Source organism: Gymnoscopelus braueri (genome assembly GCF_963280865.1).
Source record: "Gymnoscopelus braueri genome assembly, chromosome: 3".
NCBI lineage: Eukaryota > Metazoa > Chordata > Actinopteri > Myctophiformes > Myctophidae > Gymnoscopelus > Gymnoscopelus braueri.
Genome location: NC_137612.1, coordinates 1868754 through 1882355, shown reverse-complemented (window position 1 = coordinate 1882355; position 13602 = coordinate 1868754). Strand labels below are relative to the sequence as shown.

The following is a 13602-nucleotide window of genomic DNA, read 5'->3' as shown; positions in this document are numbered from 1 at the left end:
AACAGTGCTCTCTGATTTTCACAATAAAATGATACCCGCCCGCGATTAGTTCAGTACCGCCTGTGCCCGTACCCGTGATCTTATCAAAGTAACATTTTCACCCGTTTTCACCCGTCAAACGCGGGTACCCGTCGGGTATCCGCGGGTACCCGGCCCGTTGCAGGACTCTGCCATGGGGTACTATAACTACTTTCACTCACCAGATTGCCCACAGACAACACCTCGGCGAAGCGGGGCGTCATGGGGTAGTGCTCCAGAGCCATGAAGACGGTGTTGAGGACGATGCAGATGGTGATGGCCAGGTCCACGAACGGGTCCATGACGATGATGTAGAGCACGTGTTTGAGCTTCAGCCAGATGGGGCAGCACTCCCAGATCAGAAACGTGTTAGCAAACTTATACCAGCAAGGAGGACACGCCCTCTGTGACTCCTCCAACTCTGTGATTGGTTATAAGACGGAAGAGAGAGAGAGAGAGAGAGAGGGAGGGAGAGAAAAAAAGCAACAAAGAGAAGGAAAAGGAACAGCAAGGAATCAGATGTGAGATTAGATTAGGTTAGCCTTTATTGTGCCAGAGGCATTTGATTTCACAGTCCTTTACACATCGGAAACAATATACAACGCAACATACTAAGGGTGTCGCGATACTCGATACGTATCGATAATGAATCGAAATTGACGTTCGATACAGTGTATTGAAAATACAAGCCGTATCGCGATTCTGGCGTTATTTCCTTCTGTTACTCCCGCGAAATGCGCACGTCCGAGGGAAGCTACGAGGCACTGTTGTTGTTTCTCTCTGCAGAAGGAAAGGAAGGGAAGTTCGCTGTAGCTCCCAGTAGAAAATGTATTTAGTTACAAACAACGTTTTGACTATTTTGAGTGTTCATCAGGTCTGATACGTTACATGAAGAACATTGTTTCTCTCTGCATCATGCGCACGCGTGCATCCGACGGGGAAAAAAAGGAACCGACACTCCCGCCAGACGAGTTGGTAGTGTTGCATTTTAGCGTCCAGTCTGCATTACCTTTCATTTCCCCATCTGTTCGGGAAAATGATCAACAATGTCAAACTCCCACATCATTCGACCCGCAGGTCGCGCTCAAGAAATAACGAATGCAGTCGAGGTGACATGCAAGCCTTCTCAGTGGTGGAGAACGCTGGATTTAAACAGTTAATCGACGTTCTAGAACCAACGTTACAAAGTGCCAAGCAGATCACATTTGAGCACAAGGTGTGTTGCCGGCGATGTATGTATGAGAACATGAAGGCAAGAGTTAATGACGTTTTTGTGTCAGGGACCACGTTTAGAACCCTGACAATGTCTCTGAGTAAACTTGACATTACTGGCAACCATTTTCCCAAAGCATACCACCGCTTGTTCAATTTTTGAGCCCAATTGGAGTCAGTTCATTTCAGTGCGTGTTTGAAAATCGTCTCGCCGTCACTTGAAACGTGCATCAGATGATCAGGTAATACAACACGTTAAATGTAACTGCACGTTATTCTGAATGTCAGGAAAAATAAATATGAGCCAACAGTGTTTGTCACTGAACGTTCCTCTGTCAGTGTGACGTTTAGGATGAAAATAAAGGACACACAGGCATTAAAAAACAACAACAACAACAACAACAACAACAACACTGCTCTTAGAAGGACTCTGCATGAGCCAACGCATTCTGACTCCCAGGACGGAAAAGATTTGGGGGTCCTTGACTTGAAAAAGGTTGACAACTGCAGTACTGTAAGTGTGTCAGTGGATTTAGTTGTGTCAGATGTGTCAGTGGTGTGTACTGTACTGTACTGTACTGTACTGTACTGTACTGTACTGTACTGTACTGTACTGTGCTGTGCTGTACTGTACTGTACTGTACTGTACTGTACTGTACTGTACTGTACTGTACTGTACTGTATGTAACGTACCCTCCATCAGTGTGTTGGTGACCACGCTCATCTGGCTGTTGGCGTGCTCCTTGCCCTTCATGGAGGAGTTGAGCTGATCCACCGAAACCATCAGAGACCCCGAATGCTTCTTCCTGCCCTCGGCCTCGGTGGTCTGAGGACGCGCACAGAGACACAGCGGCAGTCAGACACAGGACACGTTAAATAGTCAGACCAGATCTTCACAGATGTTTTATTTTTATTTTTGCAACATTAATTCTCTGAATGAAAGAAAGCAACAACCGGCCAAACAACCCAAACACAAAATATCGACCGTATATGTATAGACCTTCTTCAGGCAACTTTAAATCTCCAAAACAACCCGAGGATGGATTCCTTGTCTTTGTGCGTTATTTTGTAATCATCGCCACACAGCCTCACATACAATAGACTTAACAAAACTAAAGAAAATAAAAAACATAGCACACTGTATCTAAAAGCCCTTCCTCAGCTCATTCCATAATAATCCATAACCATAATAATCCATAAACCCTCATCATCATCATCATCATCATCATCATGACTAAGCAACGTTTATAAACCGCATGCATTCTGCATGCACATCAAAGGAGAAGGAACCGGAAAGAGTCAAGACATCATTCCAACCCGGCTGGACACCATGCTAAACGTTTGGACTCATGGAGAAAGGAGGTAAAAGCAACTGGATCGATAGACAATAAAAAGGGGTGTGTGTGTGAGAGAGAGAGAGAGAGAGAGAGAGAGAGAGAGAGAGAGAGAGAGAGAGAGAGAGAGAGAGAGAGAGAGAGAGAGAGAGAGAGAAGACCTCCATGCCAGATATAGGATAACGACGAGGAGGAATGCTGTTACACAGGAGGAACAACAAAAGGTTATAAAGGCTTGTTTTCTGGAAACAGGAAAGAGACGGGACAGAGAGACAGGTAGAATAGACCTGAGCACCCTGTGGTGAGACAGGGAGAAGACAGGGAGACAGACAGCTAGAACAGACCTGAGCTTTTTGAAAAACAAACTACAGTGCAGGAGGTAGAGTAAGTGGGGAGAGTTGGGAAGTGTTGTGTTTTTTTCCCCCTCTATAATTAATGAGAAGATTTTGCTTTGCTATGGCCCATGTTCACACAGCAGCCATTTTGCTCTTTCTTCGTACCGCAGGGAGGGGGGTCTGGGAACCCCCCCCCCCCTCCCCCCCAACTATGAAGTGCAGTAAGAGCAAAATGGCCACACAGTGCACATGTGGTTTAAAGGAGCTCCTCGCCCATTTTCAAGCTCATCTTGGTGCTGTATGATTGGTCGTTCCTATAATGCTCATTATGATATGTGGCACGCTGTACATCATGTCTACTCACTAGCTACTCACTCTGCGTCTCATTGGTGGACTATGGACGGTTCAAAGCTAATAGAATTTACGCATTTCAGTGTGAAGCCTTCACCAGTGCTGGGATTTTCTATAAACGTAAAGGAACTCTCCTAAAACGGCACGACGCGTAGCGTTGTGAGCTTGTAGATCGGTTATTTGTGCTATTTTTTGAACGACACTGTTGCGCGACAAAGTACAAAATAGGGCTGAAGTGGTTTAGATCAGACTAATCGATTTAGTTGGCTACATTCGATTGTCATATTCCATTCCAATCGTGTTTTTCGTAAAAAAATGTAACGGAATGTTCTGGATTATAAAAAAAAGAAACAAATTGATTGTCAGAATAACGGCCGAGAACATACTATCTGTATAGTAGTAGAGCCCTGACGTTAGAAGAAGGGAAGGAGGGGAGAGTCAGGAGCAAAAAGGTCAAAAAGGGGGTCCAAAGGGGGTCCAAAGGGGGTCCAAAAGGAAAGGAAAAGAGGGGAGACGACCACACCACCTAGCACCACCACCACCTAGCATCCACCACCACCTAGCATCATGCCTAATAAGGACACTGTATCAGTGTCTCATGGACGTCCTTACGCTGTCGTCAGAGGCTGCCTTATCTATTTTCACCTCAGGCAGAAGCCGCCCGCCGGGTCCGGGGCCGATGAGCGACACCACCCCGTTGCAGTCCACCGTGCTGTTCCGCTTTCCGCCCCCGGGGTGCGGCGGCGCCGCCAGCGGGTGGATGCGCGACGAGCCCTGGCTGTAGCCGCTGTAGCTGTTGCGGCGGTAGGGGATGAAGAGGGAGCCGCGGCGGTCCTCGCTCTCCTCCACCGTGCTGTGCTCGTCGTCGGCGAACTCGTTCTCCGAGCCCACGTCCTTGGAGCGGCCCTTGAAGCTGAAGATGCTGCTGCGGCTGTTGTGCCGCGACATGAAGGGCGAGCCGGGGATGCTGAGCAGCGACTGGAGGAGGAGAGGGACAGAGAGAGGCAGTGGTGGAAAAGTACTCGCATTTCTTACAAAACTCTTTAAGCTGCCAGAGTATAAGTGTAACGGGGTCACCCCAGCGTTAGCCTCGGAAACCCATGCCTTTTTTTATTGTTACAAAAGAAAAAAGGCGGAGGGGAGGCGGGGACATAGATTGGTGAAGCAATAGGAAGCGGCGCAGGAATCCGGGCGCCTGGGTTCGGATCCGCCCTTCAAGGCCATCGATTGGGCTCGTTCTTTCAGTCTACCCCAGCGTAGCCTGGGACCACACACTGGGACCACACACTGGGACCACACACTGGGACCACACACTGGGACCACACACTGGGACCACACACTGGGACCACACCAATCTGGCAGTGCAAAAACAAAAAAAATGCCCTTTGCGATTTGGGTCTGGCACCGCTCCGCTGTGAATCCATTTACTGCTCCCGACGTTTGGGGTGACCAATCAGGGCCCAGTATTCAAATATGGGAGACTGTAATTGGTAGTTTGTTGTAGGTCTAACGAAGAGCCATCGTTTTGATCCCGCCCCTTGGAGAGAAAAAAATCCTCATAGAAGCACCAGACTCAAATCCACGCAGTGACGTAGTCTGGCTACGCCAGGCTAACCCCAGTGACATAGTCTGGCTACGCCAGGCTAACCCCAGTGACATAGTCTGGCTACACCAGGCTAACCCCAGTGACGTAGTCTGGCTACGCCAGGCTAACCCCAGTGACATAGTCTGGCTACGCCAGGCTAACCCCAGTGACATAGTCTGGCTACACCAGGCTAACCCCAGTGACATAGTCTGGCTACACCAGGCTAACCCCAGTGACATAGTCTGGCTACACCAGGCTAACCCCAGTGACATAGTCTGGCTACACCAGGCTAACCCCAGTGACATAGTCTGGCTACGCGAGGCTAACCCCAGTGACATAGTCTGGCTACGCGAGGCTAACCCCAGTGACATAGTCTGGCTACGCCAGGCTAACCCCAGTGACATAGTCTGGCTACGCCAGGCTAACCCCAGTGACATAGTCTGGCTACGCCAGGCTAACCCCAGTGACATAGTCTGGCTACGCCAGGCTAACCCCAGTGACATAGTCTGGCTACACCAGGCTAACCCCAGTGACATAGTCTGGCTACGCCAGGCTAACCCCAGTGACATAGTCTGGCTACGCCAGGCTAACCCCAGTGACATAGTCTGGCTACGCCAGGCTAACCCCAGTGACATAGTCTGGCTACACCAGGCTAACCCCAGTGACATAGTCTGGCTACACCAGGCTAACCCCAGTGACATAGTCTGGCTACGCGAGGCTAACCCCAGTGACATAGTCTGGCTACACCAGGCTAACCCCAGTGACATAGTCTGGCTACGCGAGGCTAACCCCAGTGACATAGTCTGGCTACGCGAGGCTAACCCCAGTGACATAGTCTGGCTACACCAGGCTAACCCCAGTGACATAGTCTGGCTACGCCAGGCTAACCCCAGTGACATAGTCTGGCTACGCGAGGCTAACCCCAGTGACATAGTCTGGCTACGCGAGGCTAACCCCAGTGACATAGTCTGGCTACGCCAGGCTAACCCCAGTGACATAGTCTGGCTACGCCAGGCTAACCCCAGTGACATAGTCTGGCTACGCCAGGCTAACCCCAGTGACATAGTCTGGCTACACCAGGCTAACCCCAGTGACATAGTCTGGCTACGCCAGGCTAACCCCAGTGACATAGTCTGGCTACGCGAGGCTAACCCCAGTGACATAGTCTGGCTACGCGAGGCTAACCCCAGTGACATAGTCTGGCTACGCGAGGCTAACCCCAGTGACATAGTCTGGCTACGCGAGGCTAACCCCAGTGACATAGTCTGGCTACGCGAGGCTAACCCCAGTGACATAGTCTGGCTACACCAGGCTAACCCCAGTGACATAGTCTGGCTACGCCAGGCTAACCCCAGTGACATAGTCTGGCTACGCGAGGCTAACCCCAGTGACATAGTCTGGCTACGCCAGGCTAACCCCAGTGACATAGTCTGGCTACGCCAGGCTAACCCCAGTGACATAGTCTGGCTACGCGAGGCTAACCCCAGTGACATAGTCTGGCTACACCAGGCTAACCCCAGTGACATAGTCTGGCTACGCGAGGCTAACCCCAGTGACATAGTCTGGCTACGCGAGGCTAACCCCAGTGACATAGTCTGGCTACGCCAGGCTAACCCCAGTGACATAGTCTGGCTACGCCAGGCTAACCCCAGTGACATAGTCTGGCTACGCGAGGCTAACCCCAGTGACATAGTCTGGCTACGCCAGGCTAACCCCAGTGACAGCGAGTGTTTTTACCTACCTTTGAAAAATCATGGGATATTTTCCGTGATTGCAAGTCACATTCAACTGGCCACAGCTATAGAACGGATTACCCGACCGTTTTTTTTTTTTTTTTTTCAGGCGATCAGCGATCACGGAAAATATTCCATGATATTTCAAAGGTTGGTAAAATCGCTTGTTTTCGCTGGCAGTAGCGTCCCACTATTACACTAGTACTCTAGCAATTAAAGAGTTAAGTAAAAGTATCAATACTGCAATGTAGAAATACAAGTGAAAGTTCGGAATTCAAAATGTACCTGAGTAAAAGTACGAAAGTATTGGCATCAAAATTACTTAATGTACCAAAAATAAAAGTATTCATTAAGCAGAATGTTTCTCAATGTATTATATATGAAATGTATCAACATCTTTTGAAAATAGCAGATCTGCAAGCTCACAGCATGTCACGTTGCGACGCGTTGTGAGCTTGTAGATCGTCTATTTTCAAAAGATTTAGCTATGCATGCCATGTCTTTAATGCATTATAAACATACTTCTAATGTATTATAATCTGCTTATAACACTGTATAATTATAGTTATAAGAACTCATAAATACTCATAATGCTTTATAACAATAATCATAACCCATTATAAAGAATTATACAATGACTTATAAGGTCTAAGTATAAATGCATTGTGATATGCATATAACACTGTATAATTACAGTTAGAAGCACTCATAATGCAGTCATAATACATTATAAACCATTATATAATGAAACTGTCTATGCATCCTATGATAATTATCATAGTTGTAAGACAATCATGTTATAATGCTTTATAATAGTCACCCTTATAATGCATTGTAATCAGTGTTAAAATGCATGATACTGTCATTATAAGTCACTATAAGTGGTCATGTATTGCTTTAAAAGATCATAGACACAATTATAACAGTTTACCTCATAAGTTATCATAGAATAGTTTCATAATGCGTTATGATTATTGTCATGAAGCGTTGTGAGCATTAACGAGTCCTTATAGCCATAATTAGACGGTGTTATAAGCAGATTATAAGTACATTATAAGTATATTTAAACAACGCATCGTAGACATAGGGACGCATAGCAGGACACTGGGGGTAGCACCTGGTTCATGATGGAGGTCTTGCGCCCCAGCCGGCTGCCGGGGAAGCGTATGGTGCTCCGCTTGCTGCCGTCGTCCGACTCCGACTTCACCACCTTCTCGCTGTCGCCCTTCTCCTGCTCCTGCTCCTTCTGGCGCCACTTCTTCTTGCGGTTGCGTCGCTCCTTGGCGCTCTTGGAGCTGAGCTTGGAGACCTCGGAGGAGGAGCGGGACAGATGGCCGCCGCCCTCGTCCTCCAGCGCCGCCTCCGACACCGTGCCCGCCGAGGTCTGCATGGCCGCGGCCTAGAGAGCAGTGGGTGGGTGGAGGAAGTATTCAGTAATGATTTACTTAAAGTAAAAGTATCGATACTGCAATGTAGAAATGCTCTGTTACAGGTAAAAGTCCGGAATTCAAAATTACTCGAGTAAAAGTGCAAAAGTATTGTCATCAAAATGTACTTAAAGTACCAACATTAAAAGTACTCATTATGTAGAATGTCCCATTTCAAGTTTTCAAATACAAATCTTTTGAAAATGGCAGATCTACAAGATCTAAGAGCTAGAACCACCCCTCATTCAAACGGCCACAACTATGAGCTCTTCGAGTCCACGAGATCCCCCTACGTCTTTTAAAGCCATCGGCGGGTCAATCGTTGTGAAGAATAATATTCTACGTTTTTTTTAAAGGTGAGTGAAAACACTCGAACATCGCTGGCACTGGCGGCTATAGACAATGTTTTTTTTCTGGCACTGAATGAGTTAATAAAGAAACTTAATGGAAACGGTAATGAGAGCGCTTCATGCGAGTATGCCAGGAAGTGTTGAACAAAATATGAATCAATATTCATATTCTATAATGCATTTTCTATTTCTCACCTGAAAGGTTTTCAAAGACATGTGTGTGTGTTTATGGCAAAGACCAAGCACAAAGCTACATGCTACCATTCATTTTCAATGGAGGCCAGCGACATGAAGACACAAAGCTACATGCTACCATTCATTTTCTATGGAAGCCAGAGACATGAAGATACAAAGCTATGCTACCATTATTTTTTGTAAGGAAGCCAGCTACATGAAGATACTAAGCTACATGCTACCATTCATTTTCTATGGAAGCCAGCAACATGAAGACACAAAGCTACATGCTACCATTCATTTTATATGGAAGCCAGAGACATGAAGATACAAAGCTACATGCTACCATTCATTTTATATGGAAGCCAGAGACATGAAGATACTAAGCTACATGCTACCATTCATTTTCTATGGAAGCCAGCAACATGAAGATACAAAGCTACATGCTACCATTCATTTTCTATGGAAGCCAGCAACATGAAGACACAAAGCTACATGCTACCATTCATTTTATATGGAAGCCAGAGACATGAAGATACAAAGCTACATGCTACCATTCATTTTATATGGAAGCCAGAGACATGAAGATACTAAGCTACATGCTACCATTCATTTTCTATGGAAGCCAGCAACATGAAGATACAAAGCTACATGCTACCATTCATTTTCTATGGAAGCCAGCTACATGAAGATACAAAGCTACATGCTACCATTCATTTTCTATGGAAGCCAGCTACATGAAGACACAAAGCTACATGCTACCATTCATTTTCTATGGAAGCCAGTTACATGAAGACACAAAGCTACATGCTACCATTCATTTTCTATGGAAGCCAGTTACATGAAGACACAAAGCTACATGCTACCATTCATTTTCTATGGAAGCCAGTTACATGAAGACACAAAGCTACATGCTACCATTCATTTTCTATGGAAGCCAGCAACATGAAGATACAAAGCTACATGCTACCATTCATTTTCTATGGAAGCCAGCTACATGAAGATACAAAGCTACATGCTACCATTCATTTTCTATGGAAGCCAGCTACATGAAGACACAAAGCTACATGCTACCATTCATTTTCTATGGAAGCCAGTTACATGAAGACACAAAGCTACATGCTACCATTCATTTTCTATGGAAGCCAGCTACATGAAGACACAAAGCTACATGCTACCATTCATTTTCTATGGAAGCCAGCTACATGAAGACACAAAGCTACATGCTACCATTCATTTTCAATGGAGGCCAGCGACATGAAGACACAAAGCTACATGCTACCATTCATTTTCTATGGAAGCCAGAGACATGAAGATACAAAGCTATGCTACCATTATTTTTTGTAAGGAAGCCAGCTACATGAAGATACTAAGCTACATGCTACCATTCATTTTCTATGGAAGCCAGCAACATGAAGACACAAAGCTACATGCTACCATTCATTTTATATGGAAGCCAGAGACATGAAGATACAAAGCTACATGCTACCATTCATTTTCTATGGAAGCCAGCTACATGAAGATACAAAGCTACATGCTACCATTCATTTTCTATGGAAGCCAGCTACATGAAGACACAAAGCTACATGCTACCATTCATTTTCTATGGAAGCCAGTTACATGAAGACACAAAGCTACATGCTACCATTCATTTTATATGGAAGCCAGCTACATGAAGACACAAAGCTACATGCTACCATTCATTTTCTATGGAAGCCAGCTACATGAAGACACAAAGCTACATGCTACCATTCATTTTATATGGAAGCCAGTTACATGAAGACACAAAGCTACATGCTAACATTCATTTTCTATGGAAGCCAGTTACATGAAGATACAAAGCTACATGCTACCATTCATTTTCTATGGAAGCCAGAGACATGAAGACACAAAGCTACATGCTAACATTCATTTTCTATGGAAGCCAGAGACATGAAGATACAAAGCTACATGCTACCATTCATTTTCTATGGAAGCCAGAGACATGAAGACACAAAGCTACATGCTACCATTCATTTTCTATGGAAGCCAGCTACATGAAGATACAAAGCTACATTAAGTTGAGCTGCCTTCAACTTCAGCAACAAACATACAAAGCTCTTTGTAAAACAATCTCCATGAATTCAAGGCTTCATGGGGTGTGTAATTGATAGAAAACAAGTCATTATTTGGGTAGTCTCGCGTGGCCAGACTGTTGCCTCCCACAATTTTCAAATGTTTCCAGTAATACAGTCTGGGACTCGGAAGCTCTGATCATGATTAAAATGTAAAGCGGATGTGAAGCCGCCTCCCCACTTCCGTTTCGTCTTTACAGTCTGGCAAATATATCCTAATATTAATCATTTAAGTATATAGCTTGGTGCTTAGCAGAAACGGAAATTCAAAAATAAAATGTAAAGATATTTTAAAATATATTTTCGTGAACGGAAGTGCCAGCTTCCTCTCTCGGATTTCGGGAGGTGTAGTTCCAGACTCTATATAACATTCAGGAGGTGTAGTTCCAGACTCTATATAACATTCAGGAGGTGTAGTTCCAGACTCTATATAACATTCAGGAGGTGTAGTTCCAGACTCTATATAACATTCAGGAGGTGTAGTTCCAGACTCTATATAACAGGAGGTGTAGTTCCAGACTCTATATAACATTCAGGAGGTGTAGTTCTAGACTCTATATAACATTCAGGAGGTGTAGTTCCAGACTCTATATAACATTCAGGAGGTGTAGTTCTAGACTCTATATAACATTCAGGAGGTGTAGTTCTAGACTCTATATAACATTCAGGAGGTGTAGTTCCAGACTCTATATAACATTCAGGAGGTGTAGTTCTAGACTCTATATAACATTCAGGAGGTGTAGTTCCAGACTCTATATAACATTCAGGAGGTGTAGTTCCAGACTCTATATAACATTCAGGAGGTGTAGTTCTAGACTCTATATAACATTCAGGAGGTGTAGTTCTAGACTCTATATAACATTCAGGAGGTGTAGTTCTAGACTCTATATAACATTCAGGAGGTGTAGTTCCAGACTCTATATAACATTCAGGAGGTGTAGTTCCAGACTCTATATAACATTCAGGAGGTGTAGTTCCAGTCTCTATATAACAATCAACACGCACGTGCGGGAATAATGTTAATTCTTCATTATTAATTACTTACGATGCATAAGTCGGTTCAGGTTCTATTAAATAAGTATTTTTAATCATTTTAACATTTATTTTTATTATTCTAAAATGGACTTGGGGGGGGGGGGGGGGCACTCTTATTTATTTTGACATCATTTATTTATTTCATTCGTATTAGACTGCAAAATCTAAATCTAAAAAAAACTAAATCTTTTTTGTGAGACTATCATTTGGGTGAACTACTCATTATTGATAAATAACAGTCAAACTGAATCCAGTGATTGATCAGAATCAAGTTGTGTAAAAATGATATTATCGTGTCTGTCGGGAGGAAACCTTGTATGTCCCAAAAAATCTTACTTTTCAAGATGTGTAAACGAAGATTTACACATAAATAGTGAAATTAGCAGATCTACAAGCTCACAATGCGACACATTGTGACACATTGTGAGCTTGTAGATCGGCTATTTGCACTACTTTTTGCTTGCTTTGACACACTTGTATGATGAAGTGGGGCATTGAATGAAAAAAAAAAAAAAAAAAAAAAGTAGAAACTTAGTAGATCCAAGGTTCCCGCCCGAGAACAGCGATATAGCGTGTAATAATAATAATAAGACATCACTGGGGAAGCTCCTGCATGCGTGACTGACCTGCGTCTCCTCCTGCTGTCTCTTCAGTTGCTCCAACATCTCCTTGAACTTGGCCTCTTTCTGCTCCGCCTCCTCCATGGTGGCCTGGTTCTGCTCCTCATAGGCCATGGCCACTACGGCCAGGATCAGGTTGACCAGGTAGAAGGATCCCACGAAGATCACCAACACGAAGAAGATCATGTAGGTCTTCCCTGCCGCCCGGAGAGTCTGCACGGCGGCCGAGAGAAAACCATTAAACGTCAGAAGATGTGACAGGCCTGCCATTGGCAATTTAAGGGCAAATCTGTGGGAAATCCACACCCTTCCATGGAGAGAGTGGCCTGACATTTGCCAGGTGTGACATGGTAGTAGGTGTGACATAGTGTAAATTCAAACAAAGGCTAATCAGGGGTGAATAGGGGGGTAACTGTGTCTTTTCAGGGGACTTGTGGCTATTTTAGGCTATAATGGCAATTATATATGGGGGTCCTTGAGATGTAAAAGGTTGTGAACCACCGATCTAGATGACTGTAGGGTTGTGACAGTGTTATTCATACTGTATGTCTTTTGTGCCAGTGTTGTGCTCACAGTATAACCAGGTCCCTCCTCCCCTCCCCTCTCTCTCTCTCTACCCACCTCTCTCTCTCCACACGCACACACACACACACACACACGCACACACACACACACACACACACACACACACACACACACACACACACACACACACACACACACACACACACACACACACACACACACACACACACACACACACACACACACACACACACACACTGCAGCTGCATTCTTGCATTGTACCGCATGTGCCTTTTTTCCCTTTGGAAGCTCCACAGAGAATTGCAGGAAGCATTTCACAGCCTCCCTGCAGCACATAAGTCATCCTTTACAGAACAGACACTTCTCTCTGCACTGTGTCCACCTTCCAGCTCTTCTTTATGTAAATATGTGCCGCTACGTAAAGGATGACATATAGATAAAGTAACACCCTTTGTGTGAACGGATTTAGTACCAAAGTCACCGGAGCGATGGGTTTTCATGTGTGTGTGTGTGTGTGTGTGTGTGTGTGTGTGTGTGTGTGTGTGTGTGTGTGTGTGTGTGTGTGTGTGTGAGGATTCAGGCTCTTCTGGGTGCAATATGGCTGATAACAGTATGTTATGTAGTACAGTAGTAGTATGGCTGATAACAGTATGTTGTATGTGTATGTATCTGGGTGTAATATGGCTGATAACAGTATGTTATATGTATATGTATCTGGGTGTAATATGGCTGATAACAGTATGTTATGTAGTACAGTAGTAGTATGGC

General features: G+C 44.9%; 1 protein-coding gene across 4 annotated transcripts in view; it reads right to left on the bottom strand.

The window, feature by feature from the left end:
• Positions 1-13602, bottom strand: part of LOC308082817 (sodium channel protein type 8 subunit alpha-like) — a gene marked incomplete at both ends in the record, with an annotated part of 120421 nt that overhangs the window by 55569 nt on the left and 51250 nt on the right. For 3 of the 4 annotated variants that reach the window (XM_080424842.1, XM_080424841.1, XM_080424839.1), the window contains 5 exons: positions 201-439; positions 1924-2056; positions 3863-4228; positions 7686-7967; positions 12295-12501. In XM_080424842.1, coding sequence (XP_080280968.1) covers positions 201-439; positions 1924-2056; positions 3863-4228; positions 7686-7967; positions 12295-12501 — 1227 coding nt within the window. The remainder of the gene's footprint in view (positions 1-200; positions 440-1923; positions 2057-3862; positions 4229-7685; positions 7968-12294; positions 12502-13602) is intronic. The other variant, XM_080424840.1, reaches the window with a different exon arrangement.